Below are 13833 nucleotides of genomic sequence, written 5' to 3'. Positions count from 1 at the left end.
CGGTACCAAAAAAAAAAAAAAAAAAAATTTACAGTTTTCCCCATGTAGTTCTGGCTTCCTTGGTGTTAGGTTTGTTCCTGGTTTTATAGTTTTTGTGGCAATTCTGAGTGGAATTGTTTTATGCAGTATTTTTAACTGGGTTAGTTCTGATGTATAGGAATCAAGGTCTTAAACATCGTGACCAGTGAGTGCATTTCAAAATTTTTATTTGATGAATTATCCAGCGGTAGAATGGGCTCTTCCTGGCATACAGACAGACCCACATGCTCACACACCGTGTAAAGGTGCAGAGCAGCTCCGAGACCTCCAAACCCTCCACTCATTCCCCGCACCAACCTCACTCCCCAGCCCAGGCAACCGCTGACTTGGTCCCATCACCAGGACTTGGTCCTGTTGAGAAGACTGTGTAAACGAACCCGTCTCAACCTTCTGAGAACAGCCTCACTCACTCAGCACATGCAGCTGGGATCCACGCCGGACACTGCAGGGACCGGTACCCTTTCCCTTAACTGCCAGGCAACATCCCGCTGCGTGGAATACATCACTGTCCGGCGATCCATTCGCTGGCCAGGAAACACTGAGGTTGCTTCCAGTTTCTCACAGTCACGAGCAAAGCATATGTGAGCGTCAGCGAACAGCTGGACAGGTATTTGCACGCTTATGCTCCAAGTCAAAAGGAGGAGGAAGCAAGCCAAGGCCCACTGACGGATGAATACAACAAAACGTGGCAGCGTACACATACACATGCGGGCTATCGCCCAGCCTAAAGGAGAAGGTTCTGACACAGTCAAACACACGTGAACCTTGAGGACGGCTCGCCACATGAAGGAAGCCCATCACAGAGACAAAACTGTACCGCACGGTGTCACACGAGGTACCTGCAGTGGTGGCTGTCATAGAAACCAACAGGAAAACGGGGGAGGAAGAGCACGGGACCGGTGTTCAGTGGGGACGGAGCTTCAGTCTGAGAATGGGAGCTTCCGGGAGGGACTGAACCACTGACCGCCCCCGGGAAGATGGCCAAAAGGCCGAGCTTTGCGTGCATTTTACCACAACCAAAACAGAACTCTCACAGACACAACCTTGCGAGGAGTTTTCGGCTCTCTGGGGTAACGAGCAGGTGCCTATCACACGAAGTGTAAGAAAGTGACAGCCTGGTTGTGCCCCAGCCGGCAACACGGTGCCCGGTTCCCGGTGCCCGCCGCCCCTGCTCTCATCTGAGTTGTTCGGAAGGTGGTTTCATCGTGGCTCTCATGTGGCGCCAAACACGTCTCCTCCTGCGCGTTTTGCTGCCTGCAGACTCTCTCTGGTGAACGAAGTATCTGTCCGCCTCCTCCGGCAGTCACCGCATGGCTGCTCTTTCTCCACTGCTGAGTTCGGAAGTCTTGTTACAGCCTAGACACAGCCCCTCCGTCCCGTGGCCCTCCAGTGCCCGCTCCAGCGTGGTTTGTCTTTCATTCTCTTAGCAGCATTTTCAGCACAGCAGAAGCTTTATGTTTTGATCAGGCCCGATATTTCAAGTTTTCATTTTATAAATCATGATCTTACTGTCTTAAGAACTTTTTGCCTACCCAGAAAGATTTTCTCTTGAAATAATTACAGTTTTTAAATTTAAACCAGATCTATGATCCATTTAAAGAGAAGATGTGAGGCTCAGCTGAGGTCAGTTGCTTCTGTCTTGGACACAGAAGGGGTGGGGCTGTCCAACTCCATCTGCTGAGAGATGAGCTGAACTGGTCTGCACCTCCATCGGCAGTGGAATGAACCCCTTTCATGTAGCTCTGTGTCTGGACTCTTAATCTGTGTCTCCCTTCACTGGTTCTACATCTCAATCACTATAATTTTACAGTAAGTTTTAAAATGAGGTAGGTGGGTTCCTCAATTGTCCTAGCTGGGGATGGCGGTGCGTACCTGTATCGCAGCCCTCAGGAGGCTGAGGCAGGAGGATCGCCAGCCAGGGCTACATAGTGAGAACCTGTCAAAAACATTTTTTTGCTATAGCTGTTCTAGTCTTGTCTTCAGTATGCAGTCCAGGATTAGCATGCTTGTTTGTATAGAACTATCCTGTTAGGACTTGGCATGGGATGGAGTTAAGTCTGCAGCCTACTTGAGGATACTGATACCCTAACCACACTGGCTCTTCCAGCCCAGGAACAGAGGATGGCCTGCCATTTACACACGTTTTTTATTGCTTAAGTCAGCATTCTATAGTTTTCAGCACAGAGAGTTTTACCCAATTCTCTTGTGGAGCTCTTATAAATAGTACTGCCTTTTAAAGCTCTCTTTTTTTCTTTCTTTCCCTTTTTTGCTTTCTTCTTCTTTTGAGACAGTGTCTTGCTATGTAGTCTAGGTTGTCTTGAACTCACTATGGAGCCCAGACAGGCCTTGAATTTTTGGCAATCCTCCTGCCTCAGCCTCCTCAGTACTGGATTACAGGCATGCACCATCATACCCGGCTCCTTTTAAGTTTCTCACTGTACACTATTGGTATAGAAATAGGATTTGTGTGTTGCGCTTATATCCTGCAACCTTCTTTCTGAAAGTTTTGAGTAGGCTTTCTGGAATTTTTCTATACAGACAATTGTCGTTTATACACAATCAGTTCTTTTCGGCTTTGTTTTTTTGAGACAGCCTTGAACTCACTCTGTTGCTCAGGCTGGGATTACAGGCATGTGCCCCGCGTACCACTGCCTGTCACTTACTTCCCCCGGCATGCACCGCTATGCTGCTATGCCTTTTATTCTTATTCATGCCGAACAGCCCAGGCTGGGATGTCCGTCACAGTGCTGGAAAGGAGTAAGGACACTGGACATGCTTGCTTTATTCTCAGTGTGTCTCTCACTATTAAATGTGATGTTAGCTGACGGCTGTTCTGTGCCCTTCCTCAGCCAAGAGTTCCCCAACACTACCTTTAGCCGACAATCTGAACAATAACCAGATGGTTATGGACTGCATTCTGTTAGTGCTTTTCTACATCAATGGATATAATCACCTGTGGATCGCACTGTGGAGTTTTGTTTAGGGGGAAGGGGGTCAAAGTGAGAGTAGGGGATTGGAGAAAAAGAAGAATCAAGATATATTATGCACTGGTGGATTTTTTAATGCTGAACCATCCTGTATTACAGGATAGACTCCACTTTGTCACTGGGCATCTTTCTTTATATATACTGATGGATTTCATTTGTTAGCGTTTTGTTGATGATGATGAACGTGAATTCAGAGGGATGCTGGTCTGTGTTTTGTTTTACAGTATTTTCCTCTAGTTTAGTGTCAGAATAGGTCAGGCCCTAGAGGGTATGTCAGCACCCCCATCTTCTGTTTTCTGGAAGACTGTACAGACTCACTGCTCTTATCTTCTTCATGTGTTTGGTAGAATCCTCCCCAAAACGCACCTGGCAGAGCCTTCGCTTAGCAAGAGCAAGGCGCTGGGTCTGATCCCCAGCACCACAAACAAACAAACAAGACCATGTGGGCCTAAAGACTTTGGTTGGCAGGATTACCGTAAATAAACATTTACATTCCAGAACCTGCTCTTTCAGCCGTCCGAGATAACATCCCCTTCACCCAGCAAAGCTTTCCCTCAAGGAGATGCAGTGCCACTCCACAGTGGCGCCTCCCCACATGCCCTGCCACCGGCTCTACACTTCTAGTCTTGCACCCACGCGCCACACCTGGTGCTACCTGTAAATGGCCTGCTTGTCCGCGTCCATCGGGGTCTGGGACTCCGCGGAAGGAGGGCTCACTCCTGCATCCGGTTCGGAGCAGATCGGGTCTTGCTCCGTTTTTAACTCTGTTACCACTTGCATCTATAAAAGGAGGAGAACCTCTGTTACTGAACACAAGACAAATCACACTGCATCGCTGAAGAGGAACACAGTCAAGTGTGAGCGGTCAGACACTTAACGTGGCTGGCAGCGATACACACAGAATACCACAGTACAACAAGAGTTCTTTGAATTTAATATGCTTTAAAAGTAGGTAACATAAAGGTCAAATTTCCAAACTGCTTAAGAATGGAGATGAAATGCTCATGATTTAAAAATTACAAATATACACCACTGAGAGAAGCTCTACATATGAAATCTTTTATCTCCTCTTGCTATGTATCCTCACGTTTAACAATATAAAGAAAAAGATGATAAAATACAGGGGCACCTCAGTTCATGAACTCTATTTGCTCCACAATTCTGCAAAAGATGGCCATGTTGTGTCTGTGTGGGAAAGACAGCCACAGTCATGTTTGTCACCCAATGGAGAATTCACACACAAAACAAGAGTCTGCAAATGCTTCTGTTTGTGAAACAAATTGTTTGTAAACAAAACGTTCATGAACTGAGGTGCCACTGTCCTCTAAACTCTTTTGTCTTCTAAACACAACTAAAAATCCAATATGCTACATATCTGTGCCAGGTTGAAATTCTCCACACCCACTCCACGTGCCCTCCATACTGGGAAATGAACCTAAGATCTCTGCACCGAGCGCCACCTTAAACCTTTTTTTTTTTTTTTGATACTGGGGATCGAACTCTGGACCTTGCACCTGCAAGGCAGGCAGCGGCACCGCTGAGCTAAACCCTCAGCCCACCCTTTTTGACTCAGGGCATCATTCAGACTCTAAGTTGCCCAGGCGGGGCTCAAATGTGGACTCTGCTTTAGTGTCCCTGAGTGCTAGGACCCTACACATGTGCCACCACTCCCAGCTATAAGCTATAGAAATTTTCACAGGAGCTGGGGATTTGGCTCAGGGAGCTCACAGATCTGGCACGCTCAAAGGCCTGGTGTGTCACTCTAGCCGGGGTGTCTGCATTCACACACACAGGAAGGACCAGCTGTGTTTACTTAAGTCTTCAAGATATATGATTTAAATGCTTTAAATAAGCCATGTGTTTGTCACTGGGTAAAATGTATCCATATCCTTGAACAATTCAGTTAAAAAAAAAGAAACTGTTGCAGCAAACATCTCATTGCCCACAGCAATGGGACAGGCGGAGGGCTGAGCTTTCCTGCCAAGGGGCAGGCAGGCTGCTGCCCGGGTCTCACTGCACCCTTCCGTAGGGAGCAGGGCGCAAAGGGCAGGGCCCTCTTCAGCACAGAGCGCACAGGGACACCAGCACTCCACAGCACACTGCAGTTGGGGAGGCGCCCCTCCCACAGCAGAAGGACAGACACCAGGCAGCCACCAAGCGCAACCAAGACAGAAAGAGCAGCACTGACTGCTGGACAGGTTCCTGGGCAGCTCCTTGAATGCTTGCAACTGGGAGATAAATCCCAGAACTCCCATGTAAAAGCTGGTCAGCTTAGCTCTTAGTTTTGCGACTGTCAACATGAGAATCTATGATTATCAAAATCACCCCAGCAGCTGGGCGTGGTGGTGCACGCCTATAATTCCAACACTTGCGAGGCTGAGGCAGGAGGATTGCTGTGAGTTTAAAACCAGCCTGGGCTACATAGTGAGTTCCAAGTCAGTCTCAACTACCAGCGAGACCCTTCTCAAAAAACAAAACAAACAACAACAAAAAACACCAATCAGCTTTGGGCACTCTAGGAGGCTGAGGCAGAAGGGCTGCAAGTTTAAATTCTGATTGGGCAATTTGGAGAAAAACTGTCTCAAAACAAAATAAAATTTAAAAAAGTTTTTAAAGGGCTGGTGTCGCAGCACTCTGAAGGCACCGAGTTCAATTTCCTGCACCATGAACACTGTCCAGTTTAAGGACGTAGTTCAGTGGTGGAGTTTGCTAGCACACACCAAGCCCTGGGTTCCACCCCAACACCAGAATCAGAATGGAGGGAGGGAGGGATAGAGGGCTCAAAAACACAGATTGAGAGAGAAAAAAAAAAAAAATCCAGGGCCTTGTATACATTAGGCAAGCAGCCAGCTTTTGTTAAAAATCCACAGTGCTAACACTGATGTTAAAAAGGTAAATTATGACAGGAGAGGGGCGCTAACATTACTAGCGAGCTTGGGGTCACTTGTAGCGGTAACCTGAATAACCCACTGCCCATCTCTCTGGACGCCAACACACAACACGCACAACCTGCTCAAGACTGAACGTGCGACCTCACAGAGGCTGGGCACGAGCACACAGAGTGCGGCCCCGCGCGGAGCCAGCGGCGGTGACCAGCATGCGGAGGAGTCAGGTGCTCACTTGCTGCCCGTCCTGGTAGCTGTCTATACTCAGAGTCTGTGTGGCCATCATGGTCAGCGAGGGTCTGATTTAAGACATCAGATCATCTTGAGTCCGAAGCAGGTGGTGTCTGGAAAACAAAAGCCCTGGGCATCAGTCAGCGGCACGCGGCCTCCCTCCTCTCCTTTGCTCCACAGCACCCAGGCGGAGTCTACACAATACACGTTTTACACGGACAGGAAAAGCTGCCCTTTAACCTGTGCCGTGGTGCTGTCGACCCCACTCCTTTGCACCCCACAGACACCAGTGAGAATCTGGGCATGGACACCAAGGAAAGCGGGGCAGCAGGGTCAGGGCAGCCTCTCGGGGAAGAGCCGCATAAACAGATCCGATGGCGTGGAGAGAGAAGCAGTGCCCCAGAGAACAGGGCAACAGCTGCAGAATGAAAGCGACGCGCTCAAGGAGATGGAGACGGCGCTCCTCACAAGCCACGTGCATGACACAGTTACGCAGACAGTGGCCACTGCTCAGTGAGGAGCTGGAATGACGGGCCAGGGACCGGGACGAGCGCCTGCAATAGGACACCCAGCGGTGTACAGACCATGCTGAACCCCAACCGGCAAACCAGCGATGTCACGGTGCGTGCCACAGACTCGGGGCTCCAGGGCTCCCCGGGGAGGCCGTGGAGAGGCCAAGGGTCATCTACTGCACATCCCACACGACCACCAAAGGTCACCAGGGGAAGGGAGTAAGACTCTGGGAGACTCCAAAGCAACTATGGCCCAAGCAATGCAGAAAGAAGAAAGCAGCAGCACTCAGAGGGGACAGTTCAAAGGAACAGCATCCCAGCCGCCTCCTGGGCACTGGAGACCCGCGCTCTCCCCTGTGACACCCACTTCCCATGTGAGGAGCCGGAGGGTGTGGGGAGGAGTGACAAGCTCCTTCCCACCCCAGCACACGCTTGGGACATGCTGGGCCTTGTCCCACACATCCAAGCACAAAAAGAACAGGCCAGTGAGAACACGGCCAGGGACACAGACTCAAGCAGGTGAACAAGGATGCAGCCAGGGGCCACAGATATCCCACCTGAGCACCTGGAGGAGCAGAGCCGCAGGTCCAGAGAGGAACAGACAGGTGAGGAGCAGCGCCTGGGGCCTGGGGAAACAAGGCGGGACAGTTCAGTCACAGGTACCTGGCAGAAGCACACCCGGTCAGCATCAGGTCCCACCGGGGAGGGGCTCCCGGCCCCAGGACCCTGCACAGAGGCCAGAGAGGCCAGCGGCTAGGGGTCTTGAGGTGAGAGCGTCCTGGAGTCAGCATCCGCGCCTGGTGGTTGGTGTGAGAGGACAGACAGGATCTGAGACTACGGGGAAGCTGCGTGAGGAGGGAGGCAGAGATGGGGAGGCACGGAGCGGGGCACGCATGGCCACCAGAAGCAGGAAAAGGCGAGGAGGCCTCTTCCAAGGGAGTGTGGCCCTGTCTACACCTCCAGAACTACGACAGAATACATTTCTAGCGTTAAAAACATTTTTTTCACGCGGTGCTGGGGAAGGAATCCAGGGCTGGCACGTGCTAGGCACGTGCTCCGTTGTCCAATCCACCCAGCCAGCGACAACCCATCAGGCAGCCCTAGCTCTTGAACACCTTGTATAAAGCCACAAGTCTGGAGGAGACTTGGAGGGCCAGGGGGACGTGGCGCCAGGAGACTGACGAACACAACACGGGGCAAGGAGCGGCAGGCACGAGGAGGAGGGCCCGCTGCTGAAAGAAAGGTGCAGGGAGAAGTGCGTGACCTGAACCCCAGCCCAGGAGCCTCTGACCACACATGGACCTGGAAAGGTCAGAAAGCCACGAGTTCAGGGAACAGTCGTGCACGCAATGGACCGGGGGAGCCTTCACGGGCTGTGCTCATCCTCAGAGCTGTGCTTCAGGCCAGCTGGAAGCCGCTCTTAAGACAAAGACCCCACACGTCTGCACATGGGGCCTGAGTACCTCCCAAGGGCGCGGCACTGAGCAAAGCCTATCTCCCCCAAACCCTACCCTCTCTCCAGCGTGACTTCCAGATCAGCAGGGCCCCCAGACCTGGTCATTGAGCTCCCACCCAGTGGCAGGAGCCGCAGTCTGGCCTTGCTGCAGCCCACATTCCACTTTCTAAAACACATTCACGCCCACACCCATCTAATCACCTTCCAAAGGGCCCAGCATGCACACATGAGGCTTCTGGGGACATGCAGATCTACACCAGAACACCTGGGGCCCTTCCGCAGACGTGGGGAGCAGCTCCCTGGCTGTGGGGACCACAGCGTGAGGGCATCTGGGAGGAACAGGGGCGCACCCCAGGCGCCTCTGTGGGGCCACCCACATGTGCAGCCTGCAGAGAATGCAACTGGAGCCAGACAGCCCTCTGGGTCACAGTGGGCTGGCACAGAACCAGGTAAGGAAGTTCCCAGCCATGGCCAAAGGGAAATGCAAATCTCTGAGAGTCTCAGCCTGTTTAAGATAGCAACATGTTCTATAAAGCTTTCATTCAAAAACAGCCAAACCGGACCCTGAACTCCCTCCCATGGGCATCCTGTCCCTGGGCCTGCTGTTTAACAAGTCCAAGGTCGGAGCGTCGCTGCTAACGCTGTCCATGCAGCGCTACAGTGGCCGTGCTACATCACAAGACAGGTCCAGCTAGAAGCGCCGCTGTCAGACTCAGCAGCTGCACAGCCCCTGGCTCTTGTGCAGCTGTGCTGGCTCCCAGGTGCCCCAGACACACTTTTGCAGGCTCACCTGGAGAGAGCGGGACGGAGCGGGGCCAGAGCAGTGTCCTCGCCAGTCGCTTGCCTGAGCAAGCATAGTGGAGGATGACGGCCAACACACATGTGCCTGCAGGCCGGGGTGCCCAGACACCCCGTGTGCTCCCGACCCAGAGCAGAGACACTGGGCCCCACCACACCGCCCCAGAGCGAGGCTGTGAGGGCCCTGTGCATCCCTCTTGTTCTCTCTCACTCTGCAGCATACCTCCTTGGGCCTTCTGTTTTGTTTTAGGTAGGTAAAAGTCAAATGCAGACATGTTTTTCAGGCTGGGGGAGCCGTCCTGGTCTGGAAAGACATGGACACATGGTGGGCACTGACAGCCAGAGAGGCAGGGACAGGGAAGAAGTGACAAATGTGCAAGGCCAAGGTTGGAAGCGCAGCTGTGGTGAGGGAGGAAAGGCAAGTGCCGGTGTGAATTCACAGCTGTTTATAAAGAGAAACAGAGACAGGCCCAGGTGGGCCTCGCACACCTGTGCATATGACACGCACACCTGCATGACAGCACACACACGGCCACCCACTCTGCACCCCAACTCGGCAGGACGCTCAGGCCAAGAGGCTGCTTGAGCCCACGAACTAAAGGCCAACTTGGGCCACATCTGAGGGAAAAATAAAATAGAACAATAAAAAGAAAATAATGTGAGGCCGGGGATTTAGTTCAGTGGTTCTGCCACCTGCTTCACAAGTGTAAGATTCTGAGTTCGATCCCTGGTACCAAAAAAATAAAAAAAGAGAAGAGAAGAGAAGGAAAGGATGCTGTCAGTCGATTTAGAAGGGCCGGGGATTTATCTCAGTGGCACCTCTCCTGCCTGGCAAGTGCAAGGACCCAAGTTTGATTCCCGGTACAAAAGAAAAAGTCAATTTCAGAAAGCCAGGGAGATGCGAGGATAGCATAGCCACCATCGGAGGCCGCTGCTCTGAAGCTGTGGGTGCACAGTGTGTCTTCGCGTGGAGCACACACGCTGACAGACTTGGCTGCAGGGCTACCGTGCACAGCCGGCTCCACAAAGCAGCCGAGTACACTCACGACTAAACCAACCTGGGCCAACCCCAACGTGTCAGGCCTAGGTGGCAAGCAATCACAGTGCTGCTCCCGCAGCTTCTCCAAATGTGCAGAATAATAATGGGGGAAATCAGAAATTTATTCAAAAACATATAGCCCTGTAGTTCTTGCTTTCAAAACTGGTTAAAACCTCTACATTTGATATACACTGGCTCAACCATCTAAAAGAAAATATGCAATGTGCCCCGAGCTCTGAAGACGTGTGCTCTCCCTGCAGCAGAACACTGTGCAGGGGATTACAAGGGGAGGGGAGCACAGCGCTGTCTGCCCAACACACAGCCGAGTGAACGCAGAGCAGCTGAGACCAAGGCGACCCACATTCCTCCTGGACCCCAAGGAAGCCGGAGAGAGGCTGCCAGCAGATGGCGCCGCACTCCCAAAGTGCCCCACCCAAGCGCAGGAGCTGTGGCCTCCAGCAGCATCTGTGGGCTCACAAATTCCTCTCCCAGCAAAGGGACCCACCACTGAGCAGCAGCAAAACCACCGCTCCTCCAACTTGACAGGTGCAGCTCCCACACAAGGCACAAGGCTCGGCACAGCTGTTCTTAGGCCGCAGGAGCTATGCCTCGGACGGAGCCCAAGGCCCTGTCCATCAGCAACAGGGCAGGGCAGGCCCAAGACAAAGCTTGCGTGAGGGAGAGGGAAGAGCTAAATGGGCCTGACCCACGGCAACCAGACGAGAGGCTTGTCTTTACCCAGAACTGTTCTTGCACACGTGAAGCAACACACCAAGGCTGATTTGAGATTGAGGGGTAACTTGGGCTGGGGGTGTAGCTCTCAGGCAGAGCATTTCCCTAGCAAATCTGCCCTGCATGAAGGAAGCAGGGAGGGAGGGAACTTCCTGGCCCCTGCTGGTTATAAAATGAAGCTTAAGTGTCAATGACTTGTTAATGTTCTTGTCCCCTTTTTCCTGACCACCAAAAGATGATGGTTTATCAAATAACCAAACCTATCTTCCTCTGTCTCCTTTAGATCAGTCACACGTTTGATCCCAGCCAGGCGGCATCAACGCCCCCTCCTCAGCCTGAAGCACATGTAAGAGGATGGCTCCTCAGCCCCTCTGCACCCCTTGAGAGTAAGGAATCAAAGTCGGGGGGGGGTGAGGTAAGATGGAAGCAACAGATAGGTAGAAAGGAAAGAAGCAAAATCAGAACTAAAAAAAAGTACTTTTAAGAAGACTAACTCCCGAACATGGTTAAATTTACCTAAGAAGATTATCCATATCAGTATTTCCTAGGTTTGTGCATGCTACTTCTTTCCTAGTCCCATCAGATACTGTTAGCTGACTGAAAGAGTAAAGGGGAGAAACTTGATCTTAAGATAAAGAAACGGATTGAGGGCCGAGGGTTTTAGCTCAGTGGTTCCGCCGCCTGCCTTTCGCAAGTGCAAGGACCTGAGTTCTGTACCCGGTACAAAGAAAGGAAGAAGAATGAAGGAAAAAAAAAACAGATCAAGAGAGTTCAAATAATGTTTTTAGGCAAAACATCTTAGATCACCCATGCCCCTCCCAACAAAATTTTAGTGGGGCTCATGCCTTTGGCTTGTCAAAGGGGCCACTATCTTTCTGTAGGGGCCATGCTTTCTCCCTAAACTGAGATCAAGAGGGACTTTCCTACCGTCGCACAGATTCCACAGATTTTCAATGCCAAAATACCCATGCTATATAGTCTGTCTCTGTTGAGAGTCTCCACTCTATGTGAGTATGTACTTTCAAATTTCTGCCTAATAAATCCTTTACGCCACTTTAAAAATAAAAAGGCAAGAAGAGCTGGAGATTTAGGTCAGTGGTGCTGCTGCCTTCCTCACAAGAACCAGGTCCCGAGTTCAATCCCCAGTACCAAAAAACAAAATAAAATAAAATAAAAAGGCAAGAAAGAGAAGCACACACAATCTATGTCTATCTCCACTACCACACACAGAAAGTTGCTCTAACCCTCAAACTCAAACACCAGTGTTTCCATTTCTAGATATCATGTGTCACAAGGGCCCTGAGATCCCAGTGGAAGACTCACCCACTTAACATTCTACATTAAGGGCTACATGCGCTTTCTGCCTGTTTCATCCTTTACTGCAGTCCTTTGTCACTTCCCAGAGTTCCCTGCAGGTCAAAAATAATAAAGAAGACCCAACTTTCCAATCTTCACAAAAGAAGTTATTAAAATTCATTAGTAGCTATATTTCAAATGTATCCTTTCTAAATGATTTTAATTTTTTACATTTTTAAAGAACTTGTATCACACAGCGTTGGACACAATGTTTACATTCCTGTGGGGAGTTGGAACAAGTAACCCCTTCTGTTGCGGCCGTTAACCACGAAGTGTCACCTTGACCGGATTAGGAAGCGCCAGGCCACTACAGATTGGGGGGTATGTCCAGAGAGGACTGGCACACAGGCCGGCAGACTGAGGAGGCAGGCCCACCCTGGTTACGGTAGCACCCAACAGGAAAAGAGAGGAAGTTCATGCATTTCCAAAAGGCTCCAGCCTGCCCGAGCGGTGAGTCTCTCGCTGCCGTCATCTTGGAGCACCTGTCTCCTGCTTTCAGTGCAGCCCCAACCCCTGACTCCAGGGAGCCTCCAGGCCTTGACCTGGGACGCGTGCTGTGTCCTGGATCCCTCATCTTCAGCTTCTGTCTTGGGCTGAGCAGCTCCTGGATCCTCTGTCCCTCCAGATCGCAGGCGGCTGTGCGGACTCTCCCGCCTCCTATCCTGTGAGTCGCCTGATCTGACCGTGTTGCTCTAGAGGACACTAACCAATAGAGTCTGGTACTGGTAGTGATTCTGGGAGAGAAACAAAATTATAAGGATGAATTTCTCTAGCAGGTCAGTGCTTTCTAGAGCGGGCTCTCTAATTTGATGAGACCTAAGGTCGCCATGGTCTCTCCTGACAGCGTGGAGTACTGACAGTCATGGTGTGAGCTGCTTAAAGCACTGCAATCCACAGCACGGACCCATCTGATTCTCCTCTCTCCCCACTTATGAGATACAAAATGCAAAAGTACACAATACTTTTGAAAATTCTGGAAGAGTAAGAAATATAACGATGCTGGCTCACTGCTCTTAGTGTCCCTGGGCAAAGCAATAAGGGAAAATAACGAGCTAAAACTTCAAATTCCAAGCTCCAGACACATAAACAACCTAAAGGGCTCTAAGAGTATTCTGAGAAGATCTTCTTTCCTTCAGCTATTGGGATTTAGTTGCCAAAAACTAAACTAAGCCTTCATAACACAACTGGCAAGTTTACAGCACACACTTAGCACTCAGCCTCAGAGCAGATCTGCAGTTAAATGAAGGCGCTAACCGGAGATAACGGGACCTCGCACTGGGACGGAGATGTCTGGGAGGAACCTAATGAGGCTGCAGACACTGAACTCCTAGATTCTGATGAGACTGTATTGCCAGAGGAAGAGATTTCTGCACCCTCAGTGGCAGAGATATCCCCACCCTTCCACACCACAGTGCTGCAGGCCTTCCCGTACCCAAGGGAACTGTGTTGTGCACGGAGGCAGTGAAGACCGTCCCGGTGCTGATAGAGAGAACTTTTGTAAATAGTCTGAAGTAAAAAACTTAAGAGGAAAGGAATGTCACAGTCCTGCTTCCCTAACTCTGACCCCCACTCTTGTGGCTGGAATAGCTAAAGATAAACATCCTGAAAGAGAACGCTACATTTGGGTTAACACTGAACTGTCTTGTGACCATGATTTGTGGTGGGAACTGTGGGAACTAGAATGTCTTATTAGGGCCGGGGATGTAGCTCAGTGGTTCTGCCGCCTGCCTCACAATCGCAAGGACCCGAGTTCGATCTCTGGTACAAAAAAAAAAAAAAAAAAAAAAAAAAAAAAAAA

The 13833-nt window shown here is 50.8% G+C and overlaps 1 protein-coding gene across 3 annotated transcripts in view; it reads right to left on the bottom strand.

The window, feature by feature from the left end:
- Pknox1 (PBX/knotted 1 homeobox 1) overlaps window positions 1–7369 on the bottom strand; it is a 28013-nt gene extending 20644 nt beyond the window's left edge. The window contains exons 1-3 of one of the 3 annotated variants that reach the window (XM_010636504.3): window positions 7212–7369; window positions 6147–6255; window positions 3682–3806 (exon numbers count right to left, since the gene is read on the bottom strand). In XM_010636504.3, the coding sequence (XP_010634806.1) occupies window positions 3682–3806; window positions 6147–6197 (176 nt within the window). In that variant the 5' untranslated portion in view covers window positions 6198–6255; window positions 7212–7369. The other 2 variants (XM_019209362.2, XM_010636505.3) reach the window with 2 other exon arrangements.
- Between the last annotated feature and the right edge of the window lie 6464 nt (window positions 7370–13833).

The sequence above is a fragment of the Fukomys damarensis genome, unplaced genomic scaffold (genome assembly GCF_012274545.1).
Source record: "Fukomys damarensis isolate Sample0158 unplaced genomic scaffold, DMR_v1.0_HiC HiC_scaffold_24, whole genome shotgun sequence".
Lineage (NCBI taxonomy): Eukaryota > Metazoa > Chordata > Mammalia > Rodentia > Bathyergidae > Fukomys > Fukomys damarensis.
This window is presented reverse-complemented; position numbering and strand designations above follow the sequence as displayed.